At 39.9% G+C, this 22,610-nt stretch overlaps 1 protein-coding gene across 1 annotated transcript in view; it reads left to right on the forward strand.

Annotated features, from left to right (window-relative positions):
- The window catches only part of LOC117540771 (metabotropic glutamate receptor 7-like), a 60,615-nt gene extending 43,149 nt beyond the window's left edge, over nt 1–17,466 (forward strand). The window contains exons 6-8 of the mRNA XM_034207607.1: nt 1,167–1,367; nt 8,500–8,640; nt 17,179–17,466. Coding sequence (XP_034063498.1) covers nt 1,167–1,367; nt 8,500–8,528 — 230 coding nt within the window. The 3' untranslated portion in view covers nt 8,529–8,640; nt 17,179–17,466. The remainder of the gene's footprint in view (nt 1–1,166; nt 1,368–8,499; nt 8,641–17,178) is intronic.
- Nucleotides 17,467–22,610: the final 5,144 nt, after the last annotated feature.

A 22,610-nucleotide genomic window follows, 5' to 3' on the forward strand; every position in this document is an offset into this window, starting at 1 on the left:
CCACTCACTGAGCCGCACAAACCCGCTGTAAAATGCCTGTAAATGTCTTTTATCTTTTCTTGCTTTCCAACTGTTTCTATATTCTTTTTTTACACCTCAAGCTGAGCTGATATTTATGGGTGTTAAATAAAAATGGGAGGCGTTTGCATTCAAAGCCTGTCCATTTAGCACACCATGCAGAGCTCTGAAAAGCTAAAAGGTTATGTGTGGGCTGAAATGTATGTGTAGATCTGAAAAAAATTACTTGAAATGTCAGCACAGAATGCTTGTGACCCTTTATGCAAGTCAGTCCACTTCCTTATATGTGTGTTGTTATCAACATCTGCCCCCCGCTGAGCTCTCAATGTGAGCTGTGAGCAGCTATCAGTGAGGAGAACATTGTCTTTTAGTATTCAGATGTATTTCCTCCATGGTGCATTTTTTTGTTATCTGGGAGCTTGAATATCGAAGTGATGATGATGATGATGATGATGATGATGATGATGATGATGATGATGATGATGATGATGATGATGATGATGATGATGATGATTATAATGATTATTACTGAACATAATGGCAGTATTTTTGTTTTTATAATTTCCATTCAGTCCTTGAAATGCAGCTTTCATCTACCAGAGAAATAAAAGGCTAATTCCGTTTCGTAACAAAAACAGAAATCCAGCAGAGGTTGTAAATGATGTATTCAAGCAGAGCATCAGCAGCATGAGGCAACACCTTTACAGCAGCCAGTAGTGAAAGGGCAGTGCTCTAGAAGGAGGATGTAAAAAAGCAGGAAGCCCCTGAACAAGAGTATGTTATAAAAGACCATGGGGATCTTCATCACCTTGCAGATGGGACTATAGTGAGGTCGAATCTTAGCAGCTTATTACTTTATAATACACCTCAGTAATTCAATATGTGCCGGCTGTATTTCTGACACTTTGTCTCGCAGCCCGGCTTGATATTTTCCATGTGGGAATTAAATGTGTCGTCTTATTTGCTGTGCGACATTGTCCCTTTAGGATTCATTTCTACAAAATCACAATTGAAGTCACTGGCAGAAAATGGTAAATGGAGGAATAAAAATGAAGCTGGGGATGATAGGCCGTGCAGGGAGGATGTAATGTCTAATGGCTCATGGTGTATTTTACTACAAGTCCTCCTCTTTCCTTTTCTGCCCTCAGGCAAGGAGCGCATCGGTGCAGATTCTAAGTACGAGCAGGAAGGCAAGGTGCAGTTTGTGATTGACGCGGTGTACGCCATGGCCCACGCTCTGCACAACATGCATAGAGACTTGTGTCCTGATCATCCTGGCGTGTGTCCACACATGGACACTGCCGAGGGAAAGATTCTGCTGAAGTACATACGAAACACCAGCTTCAACGGTGAGTATCACATTGTAAAGATCAGAAAATGCTGCCAAAATGTGTAAAGGGGAAAATAAAGGTTAAAACTTGTTTTTAGTTTTGGACAATTTCATGAAAAAAAACAAGAATAGTTAAAGGTCCCATGTCATGGCCATTTCTACTGATCATAATTCTATTGTTGAGGTCTACTAAAATAGATTTATACTGTGCAATTTTCCAAACTCACATTGGTTTCTCATACAGCATCTCTGTAAAGTATGTGTATTCACTCTCTGTCCTAAACGGCTTGTTGGAGAACAAGCGAAATTCATCCTGAGCACACACAAGCACTCACAGCCGAAGTAAAAATAATAAGTGTGGCTTGATATTGAGTAAGAAAAAGGTTTATAACGCTGTGAGAATGGTAAAAAAAAAAAAAAGGACTGTACTTATATAGCGCTTTATCCAGTCTTTACGACCCCTCAAAGTGCTTTACATACTACATGTCACTCACCCATTCATACAGAGCAGTACCACTTGCTCTACGACCTAACATTCACACACCGTTGGCCATGCCATCGGGAGCAACTCAGGGTTAAGTATCTTGTCCAAGGATACATCAACATGTTGGCTGCACGGGCTGGGATCGAACCCACAACCTTCTGGTTGAAAGACGACCGCACTCCCTCTCAGCCACAGTCGCCCTGGGGGGAATGGGTCTGCGGAGAGCATTTCTCCGCGATCCCAACCTAGTAGCCCGAAAAACGTTTACCCATTGAAACAGTCGTGGTAGATACCTTGTTTGTTTTAAACACACAAACATGAATGAATACTTACAGGTTGTGTACCCGAATCTCCCGCTGGTAGGAACAGCATCGTTCTTCAGTGCCCTACGCTGTACATATCCGGCATGAATCGCTGAAAGGTTTGGGAAGCTTTGTTTCGTGAAAGGCTGGCAGAGGGTGTGGCCTCTGGGTATCCCCACGTCAGAGTGCCCAGGAAGTAAATGAGAAATCTCCAACGAGGCGTTTTGGGGAGGTCTTTTCTGTGTTAGAGTTTTACTCGCTACATGGTGTACTTTGTGGGTTTTTGACTCTGCAGACCGTTTACATGCATAAAAACCTTCATAACACACAAGGGGACGGGTAATAACCGGAAAAGCATGACATGGGCCCTTTAAAGACGTGGTTTTAAAATGATTGGACATTTTTCTGGAAAATGTTCTTCTTGCTCAGAGTTGATTGAATATTTGGACAATATTTTCTCAAATCTCAAATACAAATTCTGTACATCAATAAAGTAAATTGTATCTTATCTTATACTGTATGTTAAATATGGATCAGATAGGATTTATTTTTGAGCGGTTAGAAATAGAAATGTAAAAGAGAAAACAAGTCATAATGCCCAACAAGCAAATAGAGCTTTTTTAAATATATTTTAACAAAACATTTGTAGCTATCCGCCTCAGTGTTCACCATACAAACAACCAAATACCCAAATGAGGGGGACAAGAACAATAACATTTCAGGGACACGTAGAGACTGGTGAGCCCTTCAGTGAGCAGGCTAGTCTGAACAGGTGACTTTGAGGTGGATTTGGATGTTGTGATGGTCTCAGACTGTCGGATGTGTGGCAGGAGGGAGTTCTACTGTCAGGGAGAAGAGCGGCTGAAAGCCCGAGCACCCATGGTGACGTGGCGTGAAGTGGGGATGGTTAGCAGACCAGATGAGGGTGGGGAGAGTGAGCGGGAGGGGGTGTACTCCTGACAAAAGGTCAAATCAAAGCAAAATACAACATCCAAAGCAAAATACAACATCCAAAGCAAAACAAGTACCCTTCAAACTGAAAAAAAAACATGGTGTGCTCTATCATTGTTTTGATTTTTTGAGGGATTGCTATTGGATTTATAGGTATTTCGCCACACTGAGAGGAAAGTTTACATGAATGTTCTTATCTAACTTTTGGCAAGAAAGTAAATAGATGTACTTCTTAAAATGTGGTATCTATTCATTTAACTACTACATTATCCTCCAAGTATTTGCTTGAAGCTGCTGTGTCCACATCAATCCCCAGTGTCAATTGAAAATGCAATTTAGAGAAAATCATAAGTGTGGACATAAAGCTAGTTTCAGACTAAAACAAGTAGGCAAATGAGAAAAAAATACCCCCCATTCTCTATACTTGCCATATGCACTTGCTTGTGTGTCGGCTTCAATTTAAATTGAAACAGCATTTAAATGATAGCTCAAACCCATTTGTATATTCTTGAACTGTGTTATATTATGAGACAATATGATTATGATATATAGTATGGGTCTGCCAGTACTTGAACTTCTGCATTATTCAGCCCTTTGCAGAAAGAGATGGGGAAGATATTTAACAATTAATGGCAAATAGCTATTAATGACAACTGCTCTGAAATGCAGGAGTGAGTGGAGGAAGAGAGCCAGATGGGAGATGAGTTTAAACCTTTGTCATTACAAATGTGCTGGCATGTATGTCAGCCACTGATCATTAAAGGCTCTTCTGAAGTACATTGTGTCTTCACAAAATGTTCTAGATAAGATTCAGCTGTTTAAAGTACAGAATCAGCGTTATCTTCTCACAAAACTGGCCTACTTTAAAAGGAGGACCCATCTTATTTTGTGTCCTTAAGTGTTGAATGTTTTATATGTGGGTTTTTATTAGATATATAGGAAAAATGTACTTGTACAGTATGTACTCAAGTGGGATAGACATACTAATTAAAAGATTAGATCCTGATTCTTTATTATGTCTTATTTCAGTGTATATTTTCAACACAAAATTATGCACAAAATATAAACTTAATTCTAATAAACAACATATTTGTTGTTTCTTTGCCTGGTTAAATGAATGAACATACACTGGATTCATATTTCTTTCTTTCAAATACATACTGCAGGTCTCCCTTGAAAAAGAGATCATTGATCTCAATGGGATTTTACCTGGATAAATAAAGGTTTTGAATTGAATTGAATACTGTAACTTAAAAATATTTCTTTCATTCAGTGTGTCACGTGTTCAAAAAAGAACAAACTCTCGGTAGCAAAACCGATTAAATCACGCTATAATAGTGTCATCAGTCATTAACAGAGGTAGAACTTGAGGAGTTTGAACAGATTTCTAGCCTTATTATACGACTAAATTGGCATTTAATTTTGCGTCATTATTCTGTCATGGTAGCTGGTTTCAGTTTGGGAGGTTGTGTTGTTTTGTGTCTTCCTAATTAATCTGTAAGCGAGTGACAAATCCATCCCGTTGAGATCAGTTTCAGTCGAAACATAGATTTTGAGTTGTTATTTCTTGTTTTTAATGAATTCCTCTGGCTCTGGCACAGGAAGATCTTTTTTCCTATAAGTAACCTTTCCTGAAAATAATTTCATTTTACCTATTTTTACAGCTGAGAACCAGATTCAAGGATCATATATTATCATTATGCAACAGAGGGTTTAACAAGGTAATGCTGCTAAAGCCTGATCCATTATGCTTCATGTAAAACATTCCTGAAGTTCAGTTTATGCTGAGAGGGTAGGATCCAACTACTAGTCTATTTGGATACAGCGTCGAAATATATCTATATTTTAGATTGACTTGCCTATTCTGCCTCCCTATAGCATAGGCTGTCACATTCATTCCTACTGATGACATTAATCTTATAAATATGTCATAAATGTATAATTACATTTTTTAAAGGCTCAGTATTTTTTGGGCACAATAGATGGTAAAAAACGTTACTCAAACAGGAGTCTTTCTAGCTGCAGATTACTAGATCATATTTATCACAATGAGGGAACATGTCACCTGGTGCACACTGATGTGACCTTTTTGATATGTTTTTATTTGGTATTGGGGATCGTAAAAAAGTATGAAATGTCTCCATAATCTTTATTTTAAGGGATTAAAACAATAGCATCTCATCCTCAATATAAATGAATCCAAGAGTGATCCTATGCACATTTGTTTTATCAGTGTAAGCAGCATGTTGATCATGTTTACACGGTTAATAAGTCTTTACAACTCCTTGTAAACAAACGTGAAACCAAACCTCTGTCAGTGAGATAAAGCCTAAAGAGCCTCTCTCTACTGTAACTCTGTCGCTATGGCAGCAGGGCAGAGTTCCGCAGGTGAGGAGACATTTTTAGGTGGAACTAAAGTAACAAATATATGAAATTGCCTTTGCACGGCTAACTTTTTTCAGCAGACTTTAACTGGGTACAGATGCATGCATGGGACTGAGCATCTGCAGTCCTATCTAAATAACCCTCTGAGGTTGTGCTGACTTCTTGGGGGTATTTTCATTTTCTAAAAAACATTTACCCTCCTGTGGCGCTGACAAATAAGCCTGTTCATTTCACCCGAGCCAAGAATACCTGCTCCACCTCCTGTTCTCCTTCCTGTCTGGCTTTTATATTCTCAAACCTTTTCCCTGGCAGGCAGAGGTTGTTCGGTTGAGGCTCCGTCAGGCACATCTCACTGCCCCTTATTGCATTTAAAGACTGGAACCACGCACATTATTCTGTGTACGTGCCTCTGCTAATGTATGTTTGAGAGCGAAGGAGTGTAAGCCTCCTTTGTTGATCTCCCCACTGTGCTGGAGTCACAGAGCTGAAGACTGAGAGGAAGAAGAAAAGGAGAGAATAATGATGCGAGAGAAACACAGCAGTGGATCCCCGGTCCACCCACTCTGCTCGGCACAGCGGTGGTGCACTTTTTTGTCATGTCTTAGTTCAGAGCCACATGCAAATGCATAAATCTTTCATCTTAGACAGCGTTCTCACTAAGGAGCCAACGCAGACCATTTTGCTCCCTTGAAAATATCAGGCAATAGAAAACAAAAAAGGAATGTATAATGCATTTGTATCTCCACATGCAGAGACACGGCTTAATTATTTGCTCTAAAGCTGAAGAGCACCAAGTGCCCAATCACTCATGTCACTTTACTGAATGACTTTGTGTGTTTGTTTGTTTTGCTGCATGTTTTCGCTGAAGCGTATAGTAAGGATCGCTCCCCTGCCAGAGCTCCTGCTCACAGGAGTCAATACCTTGTCAACATCTTTATTCACTGTGTCAACCAGTCTACTCTCTGCTTGGTGGAAGCAGAAGTGACAGGAGGGTGACTGTCACCCACTGAGTTCTTTGTTGGGTTTTTACACTAAAAGAGTGTTCACCACCACCTCACTCGAAATGAATTCTGATTCATTTTCTGTGCAGACACATGGATAGCTATGATTAGTGCTCTACTTTGAAACAAAAAGACTTACTTAAGCAAATTACTCCAGTATTGGCATATCTGCATTCAAGATTCAAAGGTTTATTGTCATAACATATACACAGCTACGGTCTAGTTATGTAATGTTTACAAAAAAACTCAGAACGCAGGTTCTTCAAGACATAACAAAAATAAATATAAAAAACAACAATACAAATTAAAATAGTGCAAGCTCAAGTGAAGAATAGTCTTACGGCCTGTGGGATGAAACTGTCCCAGAGTCTGGTGGTTTACTCCTGATGCTGCAGACAGAACAGTTTGTTGCTGGGGTGATGGGGGTCTTTTATAATCCTGAGGGCTTTCTTCCTGAGCCGCCGGGTGTAGAGGTCCTCCATGGATGGCAGCTCCGTCCTGGTGAAGTGCTCTGCGGTTCTCACTGCATATATTAATGATATCGTTAATATATATATTGTCCTGTCACAAAGCGCAACAGCAGAGAGTAAAGGATTTGTGGCTCTGCATCAACATTGCAAAGGACACTTTAAGTCTTATAAACTGACATTCTCAATGCCCAACGGTGTCACAAGGTCAAAAAGGAACCTTTGGGTGCATGTCCACAGCGTTTTAATATACTGGGCTCATATTCTGTTGTCTTACATTGTTTTTTCTCCTGCTAGTGTTACCTCTGCCTTTCTTGTTTAACAAGAGACTTTTGGCCAGAAACTTTTGTTGAATGCTCAATGACAAATGTCCTTGGAAGAAACACTGGAGGCAGACAAAATTCCCTCCTGGCTGCAAACTAAGGAAAAAGTGCAGTGGCCTTGCTTCCAAAAGCCACGAGCACTGTTCCAGATACAAAAGACAACATGTTCCCAAAGTGTTTTGGACATATGCTGCTGGTCCTCTCTCTTTACTTTTTTATAGCCAAAGCTATTAAAGTACTTAATTCCCATGCCAAGTGGCATCAGACTCCCCCTTGTCCCATTTAAAAAAAATGGTATCTCCATTTGTGCTTACAAGCTACTTATATGCAGTGTCAAGGTGAATAGACTTGTGAAACGCACCACTTGTTCATTGTCTCTAAGCATTCTGGATAGTTCAACTGACCTCATTAACAATGCATACCTCATGTATACAAATAAAGTACTACAGTCTCTTGTAGCAGTAAATGTTGAATGGCATTAATGGCAAAACATTAATGCCATTCAACATTTACTGCTATAAGAGAGATCTTGCGTTGATTGACATCTGAATGAACACACTACTCTGCAGTCATAATTGAGTGATATGCACAACACAACTGACAGGCTCGAGAGCTCCCTCAAATTGAAAAAATGCATTTTCCTCATGCGTAATGTTTCAGGTGTCCGCAGACCTCTGAGCTAATTAGAGAAATCTTCAGGGCTCTGCTTGAGACAGGCTGCTGCACACTGCGAGCATATGGGGACCGTATGATGCTCCGGCTGACCTGTTTATCCTCCCTGCATCTCCTGTTGTTGTCCACTGTGTGATTGAAATGCATTTCTTCCTACCTGAGGAGGTATGCGTTAATTTGAATTTCCGATATGAAAGCACAGCTGAGAGTTGATATATTCAAGTGTTTGGAATATGAAAATGTATTCCTCCAGAGGCCATTGTGGCAGCCGTGATGCTGCATAGGAAGCAGGTGAGGAAGGGCTATATTGGTCAGTAGGGAGCATGCTTCCCTGTATACGTGATTATCATAAAAGGTTGAGGATATAGGTCACTGTGTGTTGAGCTTTTAACTGGGAGTAACAGATCAAACACTCTGTGCTCCCAGGTGTGGCCCATGTATAACACCACACAGAAAAAGACAAGGGTTCAAAGTGTATGTGTTTCTCTCTGTGTCACAACAGCTAACACTTTTCTATCCTATCCTTTCCTCTCTCTCTCTCTCTCTCTCTCTTTCGCTCTGTACAGGCAGTGCCGGCACCCTCTGTTGTGTTTAACAAAAACGGCGATGCTCCAGGACGCTATGACCTGTACCAGTTCCAGATGACCAACTCCTCCACCCCAGAGTATAAGATAGTAGGACAGTGGGTGGAGAACCTCCAGCTCAGGGTATGACGATTCACTGGAAACACAACACACTGACAAAATGCCATTTGAATACTATCTAAACAGGATGTCTAAGCTCAGTGATGCGACAGATTTACAAGCCTGAATATTTTGTGTGGTTTCTGAAAATGGAAATGACAAGGTGGTGCACATTATTTGCATCTCAAATACGGAGAGCGGTCAGGTGCAGACATGTTTGTCTTTCAATCTAATTGGTGTTTTTTGGGTACAAAATGATTGTGTTTGTGCAATTTAGCAAGAAAGAGGGAGTGTTACTCTCCACCCAGAAGACAAATCAAGTAATATATTCCTCCAACAATGAAAAGAGAAACATGTTCACCCACACTTTAGTTGATGTGCTGCCTACTAATGTTGGCAAATGTTAATCGTATTCCAAAGTTTTACAGGAATTTACTTTTAGTCTAGACTTAATTAAATGAAACATTTTATTTCATCATTCAGTATCAAATGTGTCACTAGATGCTTGTATAGAGATACAAAAAAACATGCAATTTAACTGACAATCTTTCTTTTAAATCAGTTTGTGAGGGAAATGCTAGTGTGTCACATTTGATTTGCTGTTAAAAGGAATTTGATATTTTTCCTCTTGTGAAAGGATATCAGGGCATGACTTAACATTAGTGAGGGCTTGATTTTAGAGTTATACATTACAAAGTAAGAAAGTAGACATAATAGAGACAGTTACCAACAGACAGCACTGCATTTGTCAGATCTCTCTTTTCCCTCTGCACAGGTTTAGAGAACTGACGGTGATTTCAGTGGGTGGAGGAGAAAACATGTTGTTAACCCAAAGTGTCAAACCATATATGTTCAGTTTTTGGCAGCAGAGAGCTGTTGTTGGGAATTGACACCTAAATAAACACCTCCTATGTTACTCCTGTGCTCAGTTGTTTCCCCACGCCTGGTTTTACTGTATATGATTAAACTCTAAATCTATAATCATATGGAATTTAAGGTACATCTACTGCATTAGAGCAAGATAAATCATATCAATAAAAATGATGTATTTTTTTTGCATAGATAGTTGAGCCCAAGGGATACATGTCATGGTAGCTTTGAATAACTACCTACACAAAAAATAGTGCCTAATATCAGGCTAGGTGTAGAGCTGGAACACAGCCGCTGTGCTGCTGTTTATAGGTGCAAGGTGTTGGTTTGCGGCTACAATGATAGATCTCACTGTCACAACACAAGAATGGGCTTGGGTGATTCATGTGGACAATAAAGCAACTGATGAGTTTTATTTTTATTTCAAGGCAAACATGGTTGAAAATGTCCATGCTGTTTGAAAGGATGAAACCTAAGATGAACATTTCTATGTAACTCAGATTACACCCCAAAAAAACATGACATTTACATACAGATGAGGTAACATTTGCATAATGTCTCTGGTTCACAAGAATTAAACTCACCAAATGGATTGGATGGCAAAGGTGGAACAACGTCTGTTGCTGGAGATTTGTGCTGCATTCTGTTTTAGCGTGATTACTAACAAAATGCTCTTACAGTGCAATTATATTCCAATAGCTATCACCTTGATTAGTAACACATGAGGATCATTCAATGGTTATTCTTTTACACGTTTTGATCATTGATAATTCAATGAAAGGCTGCTCCTGTTCACAAAAACTCAAATGAACTGTATAATTAACAGCTGAAGTGAAACCCCAGATGAAAATGAGTCCAAAGTGTCAAAAGTATTGCATCCAGTCTCCATAGCAACAGAGCTGTTGGTCTCATTACTGTTACCACGCTGTGTGTATCGGGAGGTTTTCCAGTATGCACCATTCATTGTCCAAATAACAAATGGCACCTTCATGCCCCCAGATAATTAGCAGATGATAATCTACAGAGACACTACAGAAACAACACATTTGTCAAACAGGTACACAACAAAAACACTGTGTGTGTGTGTGTGTGTGTGTGCGTGTGCGTGTGAGTGCGTGCGTGCGTGCGCAGCAAAGTTGCAGCTCTGTGTCTGTAATTGTTGGCAGTTGTCACATCTGGAGGAAGCGATGCTGTTGGATTCATTTTGTATGTGACAATAATTGTACTTGGTAGAAAACAACATGAGTTGGATAGTGGTCAGTCTTTGAGTGTTTTCACATGTTTAATGTGTCATAGAGGTTTATATTAAAATCACATCACAGAAAGGAAGAGATGAGCACTGAATAAAGACATTTCTATAGATTTTATTATATTATTTGTTGCCTTGATTTGACAGTGTAGACTAGAAATGAGGAATAGAGAGAAGGTTTTGACATACATTTTAAAGAAATATTGGCATTTTTCAACATAAAGTACTATGGCTTTTATATTGTTCGACATACTATGACCTTTCTTTCTGATATTTTTGACACACGAACCTATTACTGTTTCACGACATACTATAATGTTTTTATTCTGATATTTTTCGGCATACGTGACGTTTTCTTCTGATATATTCAACATACTATACTATGACTTTCTTTCTGCATAAAAAACACGTTGTGTGACTTTTTTCGACATTTTGAATTCCTTTATTTTTCTAAAAGAGGGGACATTTGTTTGTTACACTGTTGCATCAAATTACATTATAATTACACATTCCAAGTCTGAAAAGGTCAGTAGCAATATTAGGAATATACAAATATGAAATAACTGAATGAAGTAGAACATATTGAAGTATATATTGCACAGTGTTATGCTACAACATTGTTGTGTGTGTGTGCGTGCGTGCATGCGTGCGTGCGTGCGTGTGTGTGTGTGGGGGGGGGTCTACCAGGGACCAGGGTGGTTGTAAAGTGTGACTGCTTCTAGAGGGAAAGATCTGCGGTATTTATACCCGAGACAGCCTGACATACTTCACTATAACTTTATTATTAAAATGTTGGACATACATGAATTTTGTAATGCCATTTTTGACATTAATGACATCTTCAACATACTATACTATTATCTTTTTCAACATACTATACTATGACTTTTTTTATAAAATTCTGACAAACTATACAGTAGTATGACTTTTTCAAAATACCTTTCTATTACTTTGTCAATACATTTTTGGACATGCTATACTATGACTTATTTAATGAAATACTAAACTATGAATATTTCAGACATCATATATTATGCCTTTTAATGACATTTTTCAACATACTATAGCTTTTTTAAACATTTATTGACATGTACTTTGTCATGATATTATAGTCAGATAATATTTCCTGCATCTTACCATTAAAAGAAAATCGAGAATTGTGTTGGGTTAGCCTGCAGTCTTACTGTAGTCAGATAATAAGATTTTTTGCAACCAAACATTCTTAATGTAAAAAATGTGTACTTTACTATAAATGTAGTATCATACTATACTTTTATATTCTTTGAACTTTTTAATGATATACTAAACTATGACTTTTTATGGCTTATGAGCTTTTTTACGACATATTATACTATGAGTTTTTATGATTTGTAATGATATTTAATATTATTTTTAATGGAATACTATACAATAACTTTTTACAGCAGACTTCACTATGAAGTTTTTATGATTTTATATGACCTATTATATCAGCATCTTTTACGACTTTTTATGACTTTTTTTAATTATAATTTTTCCTTACTTATTTTGACTTACTAAATTATGAATTTTTACAGCATACTTACAGTAACTATGACATTTTACGACACACTACAACATGACTTTTCATGACTTTGTTGTCATGTCACGGCATACTAAACTATGAATTTTTACGGCATAATTCATTATGACGATGTATGACTTTATACTGTATTAAATACTATACTATGACCCTTTGTTAATGTACAGGATATACTATAGTGTTCCTTTTTTAACTTTTATTAAATTATATACAATAACTTTTAATGGCACACTATAATAAGACTTGTTAAGGCATACTTACCCATGCATTTAATTGACTTTATGACATACTATAGTAGGCCTACTATGAATTTTTACAGCATACTATGACTTTCCGTTAGATCATGCTTATGACGGGGGTTCTATTTGTCCGTTCGAAACATTGGCTTAGTCGGTTGTTTTAAGCTCCAAAACTTTATTTTTAACAGCAACAAAAAAATTGCGAAACAGCACAACTTAAACAAACAAAATAAAATACCAAATCAGGCCGTCCATCACTGAAAGAGTAAACATGCTCTGGTGTTGCCTTCTCTGCAACAATCTCCCGAACACGTCCCAGCTGTTGGCTTCACTGCAACATTCTCCCGAGCAGTAGCGTAGGCAGAAATGTACTTTAGGGTGGGCCTGTAAAAAATAGGGTGGGCCAGATTTTTCTTCTGCGCATCAGAAGCTAACAACAATCCCCGCCGGTACCGGTGGCAGATTACTTTTAGAATACTTTTGGAATACTTTCTTTTTCCATAACAGATGGATATGTTTTGGGGAACAGGAGACACGTATTTTACTGTTTTAATGGCTTATCAAGAACTCAAACACAACATCACCCGGACTGCATTCTTTGTACTGTCTTAAAACCTTTCCTTAGAATATGTTATGAATTGTAAGGTGTCCTTGGGTGCTTTGAAAGGCGCCCCTAAATAGAATGAATTATCATTATTATGTATTATTATTATCTGAAACGATGTAATAACTTTTAAAACTTTTTCCAGTCACTTGCCCCATGCATTCAGCAGCAGCAGGCCATTCACTTTGATTTGATGCATGCCCGGCGCCGTGGGAGGGCCAGGCCCTCCCATTTGACATTCCTGCCCTCCCCCAATAAACACGATTTTATTATTTATAAAAATTCAAAAAATATTTATTTTGTAATTTTTTTAATTATAAATAAACTGTGAACTTTTATGCTACGATGTATGTGATGTCAGATAGTAGGCTACTAAAACAAAAAATCGCAGGCTACGTCAAATAAAGGCATGTGTCTGTTGTGATTTGTGATTCGTCCACATTTAGACCAATCACAGCGTCACACTCTGCCGCCTATTCTGGATTTGTTTATTGTGCATTCTGTAGACTCCCATTTCTGTTTGAATTACAAAATGGACATCAGAAATTGGCTCAAAAGGTCTAAGGATTTATTCAAACGAAATAGCGATGAAAGAACTGCAGCCGATGGTGCTGCTGGCGACCCTGCACCTGCCGTTGCAGCAGCACGCCTTAATGTCACAAGCTTGACCTCGGCAAACCCCGGGGCTGAGTTAGCGAGCCCAAGCCTTGACTCATCAAAGCACAACTCCTTGTTGCCCCTACCATCACCACCTGCGTTGCCACACCCTGTACCACACCCGCCAGCATCCTCCTCCTCCTCCGTGCCGGTGCCTCCACTACAGACGCTACCTTGCAGCACATCAACAGGTACTATTGGGCCAGCAACCGCTCAAAGACCAACAGCCCCAGATGATCTTGGGGTTAATAAATCCAACCAGGTGAAACTGGATCGTTATCAGGGAGATTGTTTTCAGGAAAGAAGCGCACTTTAGCCGCTGCATGGTACACAACAGACCATGGCTTGAATATTCGTTAAGCAGACGCAGCCTTTTGTTTCCCCTGTAGACAGTTTAAAGTAAATACGTCTTCATCTGATGTGGCTTTTACTGTCAAATGTTTTTGCGACTGGAAACACGCATTACAGACTGATAAAGGACTGCTAAGGCATGCCGCATCAAAAGAACACATTTCATGTGAGAGTTTGTGGAGAGAGAGACACGAGGAAACAAATAAGGAAATAAGTACTTTGGTTCAGATCAGCTGGCACGGAGCCGTTATTACGTGTCAGCTGTTGTTGATATTATAGCTTTTTTTAGCTGTCAACCAACTCCCTCTCAGAGGTGACCACGGTTCACTCCACAGCATGTCCGAGTGCAGTGCATAGAAACATAAACCATGCCCAAGGCGGGCTAAACAGTTCATCGTCTCCGTCTTTATTTCTCTCCGAGTGCAGCGATGAGGAAGCTGCCATCCTTAACCAGTGTGCCTTGCTCGTGATTTACCAGTGTTTGTGCTGCCACGCACACAATGTTTCAAAAGTGGTTTCTATGTTGCCCTTTATTTGTGTATGTATTTACGATAAGTGTGCGTCTTTACACGATGCTGTTGGCCTTGCTGTTTGATATATATTGTGCCGCAGTCCCGCAGCACGTGACTGTTTTGTGTGCCCTCCCATGAAAATCATATGCCCTCCCTTTGGATTTGTTCTGGCGCCGGGTCTGATTTGATCCCGTTATGAAATGTCATCATTTCGACAATAAAGAAATGCTACATAAACGTTATCTTGCACATTTGATCTAACCATCGCCGTTTCTAACTTTCGATATATTTTTTAAAAGATATCTCTCTCTCTCATCTGCGTGCGGGGGCGGGGCCTCACAGACACGCTGCATCTCTCTCTCGCACACAGACATGCTGCAGCGCCGTGCAGTGTGCACACAGTTCTGCCGTAATGAATATTACATTTTGTGAGGAAACTTTTCCACCAATAATTCCAATAAGTATTCCGTAATGTATTCACTTCAGGTTTACGAAAATAACTGTACTCAGATTACTCGTTTTTCAAATGTAACGCCAGCTGAATACACTTGATTTTTGTATTCGGATTACGTAACACCGTTACATGTATTCCGTTACAACCCAACCCTGTGTATATCTCTCCGGACTGTCCACCAGCAGATGAAAAACACCCACCTCTCCGCCTCTTCCAAGGGACGAGGGAACCGTGCGGCAGAGTTTCCGTTAACATTTGTTTTCTTCTGACAGCCCAGCAGCAGGAGAGGTGGGGAGCATGGTGGGGAGGGAGACGTGGGGAGAGGGAGGCGGGGCTATTTAATCGTTATCAGAAAATGATGCTAGATGAGGGCAGTGTACTCTTCTTGGAGTCTGGCTTTAAAAAAAAAAAAGAAAGTTCATTAGTGAACTTTGAGCCATCATTTATTTTGCAGGCAGCTCTCTGCCTCTCTCACGTTATTATGGCGCGCGCCGGATCCAACAATCAGTTTTTACCTTAAATGAGTTCGGTTCAGAGGACAAAACACATACAAAATTAATTAAACTCGATATTTGTTCACTTGAATTTCACTTTGAATTATTGGATATTCTCAATGGGTGAATACATGTTTTTATAATAATAATGAAATAATTAAAAATAATTAAAAATTTAAAAACTTTTTTTTGTAAATGACACCGAAGCTTTCTCAGGGTGGGCCAATGAGTAAACTGGGTGGGCCTGGTAATACCACAGGCTTACCGTCAACAGGTGACACAATTACCTCAAAACCATATTGTCAACATAAAAATCCGACCCAAACATAAACAGGTTAACTACCTCTTAACACAATCATTCCCCATAATTAACAAACGCAAAATAAATAATAAATTGCATGGTTCATTTCACGGAAGAGAGCAGGAAATGTTTGGTGTGGTGTGTGTGTGTGTGTGTGTGTGTGTGTGTGTGTGTGTGTGTGTGTGTGTGTGTGTGTGTGTGTGTGTGTGTGTGTCAGCTGTCAGTGGAGGAGTCAGTCACTCTGTGATCCGATCTGTCACAATGCTTCAAATAGCTATTATAGCTCTGAATCTCCACAGGGTTCCTTTTCATGAATTCAATTCACATCAAGGCATAATGCACACAACAGAAATTATACTGGAAATTAATTGCTATTCATTTTCAATATAGTTTTATGCCATGCCACTCAACGATTTTAATGTAGGCTGTTTCAAACTCATTGTCTCAAAGCACCCTTTAAATCTGCCATACTAAATCAGTTTTAGAGGGCAATACAAATATGTGTAACCATCACACTACTGGAATATGTAGTTATCTATGTTTCTTTCTGTTTGTTGGACTCCAAATGATTTATTTTGGTTACTTGAATCATTAATCTTCTGCTCCTTTTAAAGTCATGGTTCAGTGCACTTTCAAAATAAATTAAAAGATCAGCTCAGAGTATTATGAAAGCTTTTTTAGCACACTAACAAAATATGTAAGAACCCTAAAAAATTCAATTTCTTCACGGTTTTTTAAGGCAACTTGTACATTGAGATTATAGTTTGAGCCTAAACCATGAAACACTGCACTTTTCATATTGATGACAAGATCATAAATAGAAATAGCTCTGCAACGTCTAAAAGAGGCATTTGCAATCCTAGAGTCCCATGTTCCTTCTTTATCATCACATATTTTCATACCTCACTGGCTTCTGTATTAAAACACAATGTCTTTTGCATTTCACATTTCTTTATTTCACTGAACGAAGGTAAGCTCTGTTGCCATGGTGATTTCAATTAAATTCAAGTATAAGAAAAGACTATCCCTCTGAAATTGGCAATAAATATGCTTTGCTGTATTAGGTCATTGTTTTCTTCAGCTGCATTGTACTTGGTTTTTGCAAAGACTGTTACCTCATGAGAAGAACAATAAAGGAATTAGGAGTGTATGTTGGGGCATGCACAAAACACAACACTATCCCCATACATTTTTATATTCAGTGGTACTTCTGGCTTACTGCTCCATCACTAACCCTATCTTCTTGCTCTGTGTGTCATCTCTGTACCAGCTGGAGGAGCTTCAGTGGCCAGATGGGGAGCAGGAGGTGCCAATCTCTGTGTGCAGCCTGCCCTGCAAAACTGGAGAGAGGAAGAAGAGGGTAAAGGGCATGCCATGCTGCTGGCACTGTGAGCTATGTGATGGCTACCAGTACCAGTATGATGAGACTTCCTGCAGACTCTGTGCCTACAACATGAGGCCCAATCCCAACCGAACCGCCTGCCAGCCCATTCCAATTGTCAAACTGGAGTGGCACTCTCCCTGGGCAATCATCCCCGTCTTCCTGGCCATGCTGGGGATCATTGCCACCATCTTTGTCATGGCGACATTTGTTCGCTACAATGATACGCCCATCGTGCGGGCGTCGGGCCGGGAGCTGAGCTATGTGCTGCTAACAGGCATCTTTCTGTGTTACATCATCACCTTCCTCATGATCGCCAAGCCTGATGTAGCCGTGTGTGCCTTCAGGAGGATCTTCCTGGGCCTGGGCATGTGCATCAGCTACGCAGCGCTGCTCACCAAGACCAACCGCATCTATCGTATCTTCGAGCAAGGCAAGCAGACGGTCACGGCCCCTCGCTTCATCAGTCCCACCTCACAGATTGCCATAACCTCCAGTCTGATCTGCGTGCAGCTGCTAGGCGTTTTGGTGTGGTTCGCCGTGGACCCTCCTAACACCATTATCGACTACGATGAGCAGAAAACCATCAACCCCAAGCTGGCCCGCGGCGTGCTGAAGTGTGACATCACAGACCTCCAGATAATCTGCTCGTTGGGCTACAGCATCCTGTTGATGGTGACCTGCACCATCTATGCCATCAAGACAAGGGATGTACCAGAAGACTTCAATGAAGCAAAGCCCATTGGATTCACTATGTACACCACATGCATAGTCTGGCTGGCATTCATCCCGATTTTCTTTGGCACAGCCCAGTCGGCAGAGAAGGTGAGTCATTTATTTTTCTTTAGCTTCCTCTCCCTCTCTTTGTCGCCACCCTTTTCTTTGTCTGTGTCTCTCCCTGCTCTTACAAATGTCTCTTTCATTCTTTCGCCCTGTTTTTATCTTGTTCAAACACATGCGCACATGCATTTGTACAAACACAACATGAAAATTCAAGCAGTTTATAAAGGGAGCACAAACACACACACATTTAGTGAATGTATAAGTTATGGGTTCATTTTCTTTTGATTTCACATTCACACGCCTCCGAAGTGCATGGAAACCCACACTAGGACCACCCCAGACAAAAATATGCATAGAAAGGCAGAGAGAAGGTTGATGTTAAGCACAAGAATCCTGAATTCCAAAGGGCTGATACGGATGGGGGTGCCGGCGGCTCCAGATGCCATCATCTTCACGCGTTCCCTCCTTGGCCTCAACATATACTATTATGCATTATTCTGGAGATAGACACAAGCTGGCTGTGGACGTGGAGGGAGAAGGGGAATGCATGGAGAAATGGGGGGATACATGCAAGTTTGATTCACCACATTCCCTCTCTTGACAGCTGCGCTCTACTCAACAAAGCATTTGACATTCGCTGCTACTGGAGTTGATTGAGAATATGACATTTTGACCCGAGACGCTAGTCATTGCTTATCTGGCAAGCACACGGCAGAATACAGATGCATCGGCAGGACTTGTGAGCTGCGCCTGCTGCTTGGCAGGCCGTGTGTATATGACGGCGTGTAGGGGAAGTTTTCCACTCTCAGAATATCGATGCTGACAGGAAAGTGTTACTCCTAACCTTTTGAGAGGCACGCCGTTCAATATCCTTCCTACTAAGCTACTGCATGAGATGGATCAGAAACTGATTTTCTTCATCTCAATTTGCTGCTGATTTCATAGATGAATTACACCCTCAGCGGCGATTAGGAGTTCATTATGTTACTCGCAGCGACTAGCGAGGCAGTAATGTGTTTATCTTTCCCCTTTATACAGTTAACTCTTTCTTCACACCAGCTCCTGCCTTGCACTCAACTTCAGTTCACAGCACAGCATCATGGTGTAATGGCCTTTGTGGGTGCACTCCTGCTCACTCCCTAGCCACTGCATGTGAGAAGAGCCTTTGCATGTCTTGAAAACATCCTTTGCAGAATCTGCAGGGTAGCAAATGTCTCCCTTATCATCGACTTGTTACAGCTTTCTTATACTTAAATGTTCAGTATGAGCACACATTCCTCACAACATCCCGGAAAAAAAAGAAGGAAATGTGTCATTGGTGATAGATGACAGATGGATGCTCTGTGGGTGCGTGTGAATGAACTGTTGGAGGCTCAATGGGATACAGTGTGATGCATTTCACTATATCTTGACTTTATAAGTACCTCTTTTTTTAAGGGATGCAGGTCTGATATTAGGAATTATGACGTCATCCCGATAACAGTATTAATAGCCCCGATAATATACAATATATTTTTTGGGTAAAAAAAAAGAAAAAAATACTGCGGTGTGGAGTAGCATGAAGCTGCAGCGTCGGAGACAGCAGTTACAGGACTGCACTTGTAGAACCGCACACACCAACACATCCTCACTCCCAGGTCGGCCTATGTTGACGTTATGTCAAGTCCCCTGTGTCGGCTTTTTCCAACGCAAGGGGGGGGGCCTTAGCGTCCATTTTCAACGCAAGGGGGGGGGGCCCTTAGCGTCCATTTTCAGCTTTCCGGGATGTCCATATGCTTCTATGGACGCTCATGGAAGCACAGCGTTTGTTTGTGTCGACTGCCCTTAAAGGCAATGTGAGCGTCTATTCTAATTGGATAACGGAGAATTGTACACCCGGAAGTAAGTATTCCCCTTACTGTCGATTGATTTTACAGTGATATCTGCACTACTCATCGACTAAAAAACACCAGATTATCCTTGTTAATTACACAACATTGATTGGTTTAAATTGTGTGCAATGCTTTTGTATTTTTCCCCTTCGATTCGGAAAAACAAATATTTTTTCGGAGTAAAGGATGGCAGACACTACACTACCCAGAATCCCCAGCTATCGTTTGGACTACACCATGTGCTCTGTTTGACAAACCCCGTGATAGTCCTCAAGCTCTGTGATTGGAGAGTGTGCTCCGAGGGTTACGCCGAGCCTCGAACAGCACTTGAAATGGGATGGAACCACGCAGACTGTCCAAAACTGGATTTGAACGGGTCCACCGCGTCCCCCCTCCCCCACCCTGTCCCCAGAACTACAAATGCTGGCTATTCTGTTTCGCAACATGTTCTCTATCTATGGCACGTCTCTACTGGGAGTTTTAGTTTTAAAAGACGTTTTCGTATTTCCCATAATAAGAAGTTGCCAGTATTAAACTGTGTACATCCCTGGAGGTTTAGGGGATAGGAAACACTCACATTTAAAACGTATAATTAATAAATGGGTGAAAATTGCTTGTGCCCATAATGGGCAGCATTAATATATATACACACATGCCAGCTAAGGTCAGAAGAGCTTTATTTAACAGCTGGTCTTATGTTTGTGACCCCTGTTGTTAATTGATAACATTACATTACATTACATTAATTGATAAGCCTGAAACATGCACTTGTCAAGGTTCAGAGGCACATTTTGCAAATATGGCACCATCGATCAGCTTAAGATAAGATATACTTTATTGATCCCAAGTTGGAACATTTGCGTTACATCAGCATGTGTAACAGTTAAATATGCAGTGGTGTTTATTTGTAAATCATTTAGTATAATCACACAAATTCTGTGTTTTATATTCAACAATTCTGTGTTCTTTATTTATTGATTGTTCAATACCTGACAAGGCCGGAGATGAAATATCTACATACATCTTATAAGAGTATAATACATTATGTATAATATCAGTTAAAATAAGTGCTTCAACATAGTTAACATTGCTGGAGGTATGCACAAATATTGATAGATGTCTTGTAATGCACTATTGAGGAACCTGCAACCCAAGTTTTTTCATTCAATGCATAACTACACCATAGTTGTGTGCAGTGGCGGTTCTAGAACATTTTACATGGGGGGGCAAAGGGGAGGCAAGAGGTCATGCCAGGGTGGCATAGGAGGGCAGACAGTACGTGGTATTTTATACTGTATATAACCTATTTATTGTTAATTCATGCCCTAACACAAGTGTTTTTAATGCACAAGAGAAACAAGGTGTTCAGACAAACAATCGGGTGCCCTTTGAGTCCCCCAAGCTTACCTCAACCATTTTAAATGAAAGGAAACTACAAAATGTATTTTAAAGCAATGAATTCATGGAACAGGTTGTTTTGCATTACAATGTAAAATTAAATATATATTTTGTTTTAGACAGACACAAAAATTGGTTGTCTTAGACAGACATATTTGCATGTCCTCACTAAGCATTATTACATATTAATTTAATATTAAACAAATCAAAATGGCCAATTATCCCAAAATGTTGCTGCTAATATAATCATATGCTTGTCAACTTTAACTGATCAAAAATCAATTCTGAAAAAATACTTGAATTATCTATGAAATTGCAATATTGTCCCTCAGTTTGTTTCAACCCTGTCACGCCATACCATTTACCCTCCTATTAAAAATAATGGATCAGTCCATGTGTGATCTGCATTGAGGGAATTACATCACAAAAGTGTCAGTTTCTTCTCTTACCTATATTTCAGTTTTTGTATTTTCAGATTAAGATTGACAAGCTCAACATTTCAACTATGTTATATGAATTAATAATAGTAAATAATTGTTTATTACAAAAATAAACAATAGTTTTGCAAAATATTACAATTTTGTAATGTCCTTGACCTCCATGTGGTGCCATATCTTAGCTAAACAAGGTCTCATGCCTACTTTTTGTCAAAAATGTCAACCATGTTACATTTTTTCAAGGAAATTCCTAGTAATTATTTATATGTTGTGCCTGAGGTGGGAAAATGTAAGTAGTCCACTACCAGATGTTATGACCAAACATTTTGGTTTCATTTTTCAAAGATATAAAGACCCAAAAGGCACCCGATTCAGAGAATATTCTGCATACTGTAAGTACTTAGTTATAATTAAGTACACAAATGACATCACCCATCTCTTCAGAGAGCTACAGGTGACCTGTGCAGCAACACATTTCAATCAATATTTGTCAATACTAAGAGCTGCTAGATTGTGCTGCTGTAATGGAATATGTAAGGAGAATAAGAACATACCATGTGGTCCAGCTGGAGTTTCATCTGCCTCCTGATCCCTGCCTCTGTCCCTCTTTCTGACACTTCATCTTTATTCCTCACATATATTTATTCTTCTTCACTAATGTTTTCATCTCCTCCTCTTCCTCCTGCTCTGACCCTCCTGGTCTCTTCATCTCCTCCTCTTCCTCCTGCTCTGACCCTCCTGGTCCTTTCATCTCTCTTTTCCTTTTCCTCTTTCTGTTCGTCCTGATCACTTCTCATATGTCTTTTTGTTGTTGTTGAATCACTCCTATACT

Source organism: Gymnodraco acuticeps, unplaced genomic scaffold (assembly GCF_902827175.1).
Source record: "Gymnodraco acuticeps unplaced genomic scaffold, fGymAcu1.1, whole genome shotgun sequence".
NCBI lineage: Eukaryota > Metazoa > Chordata > Actinopteri > Perciformes > Bathydraconidae > Gymnodraco > Gymnodraco acuticeps.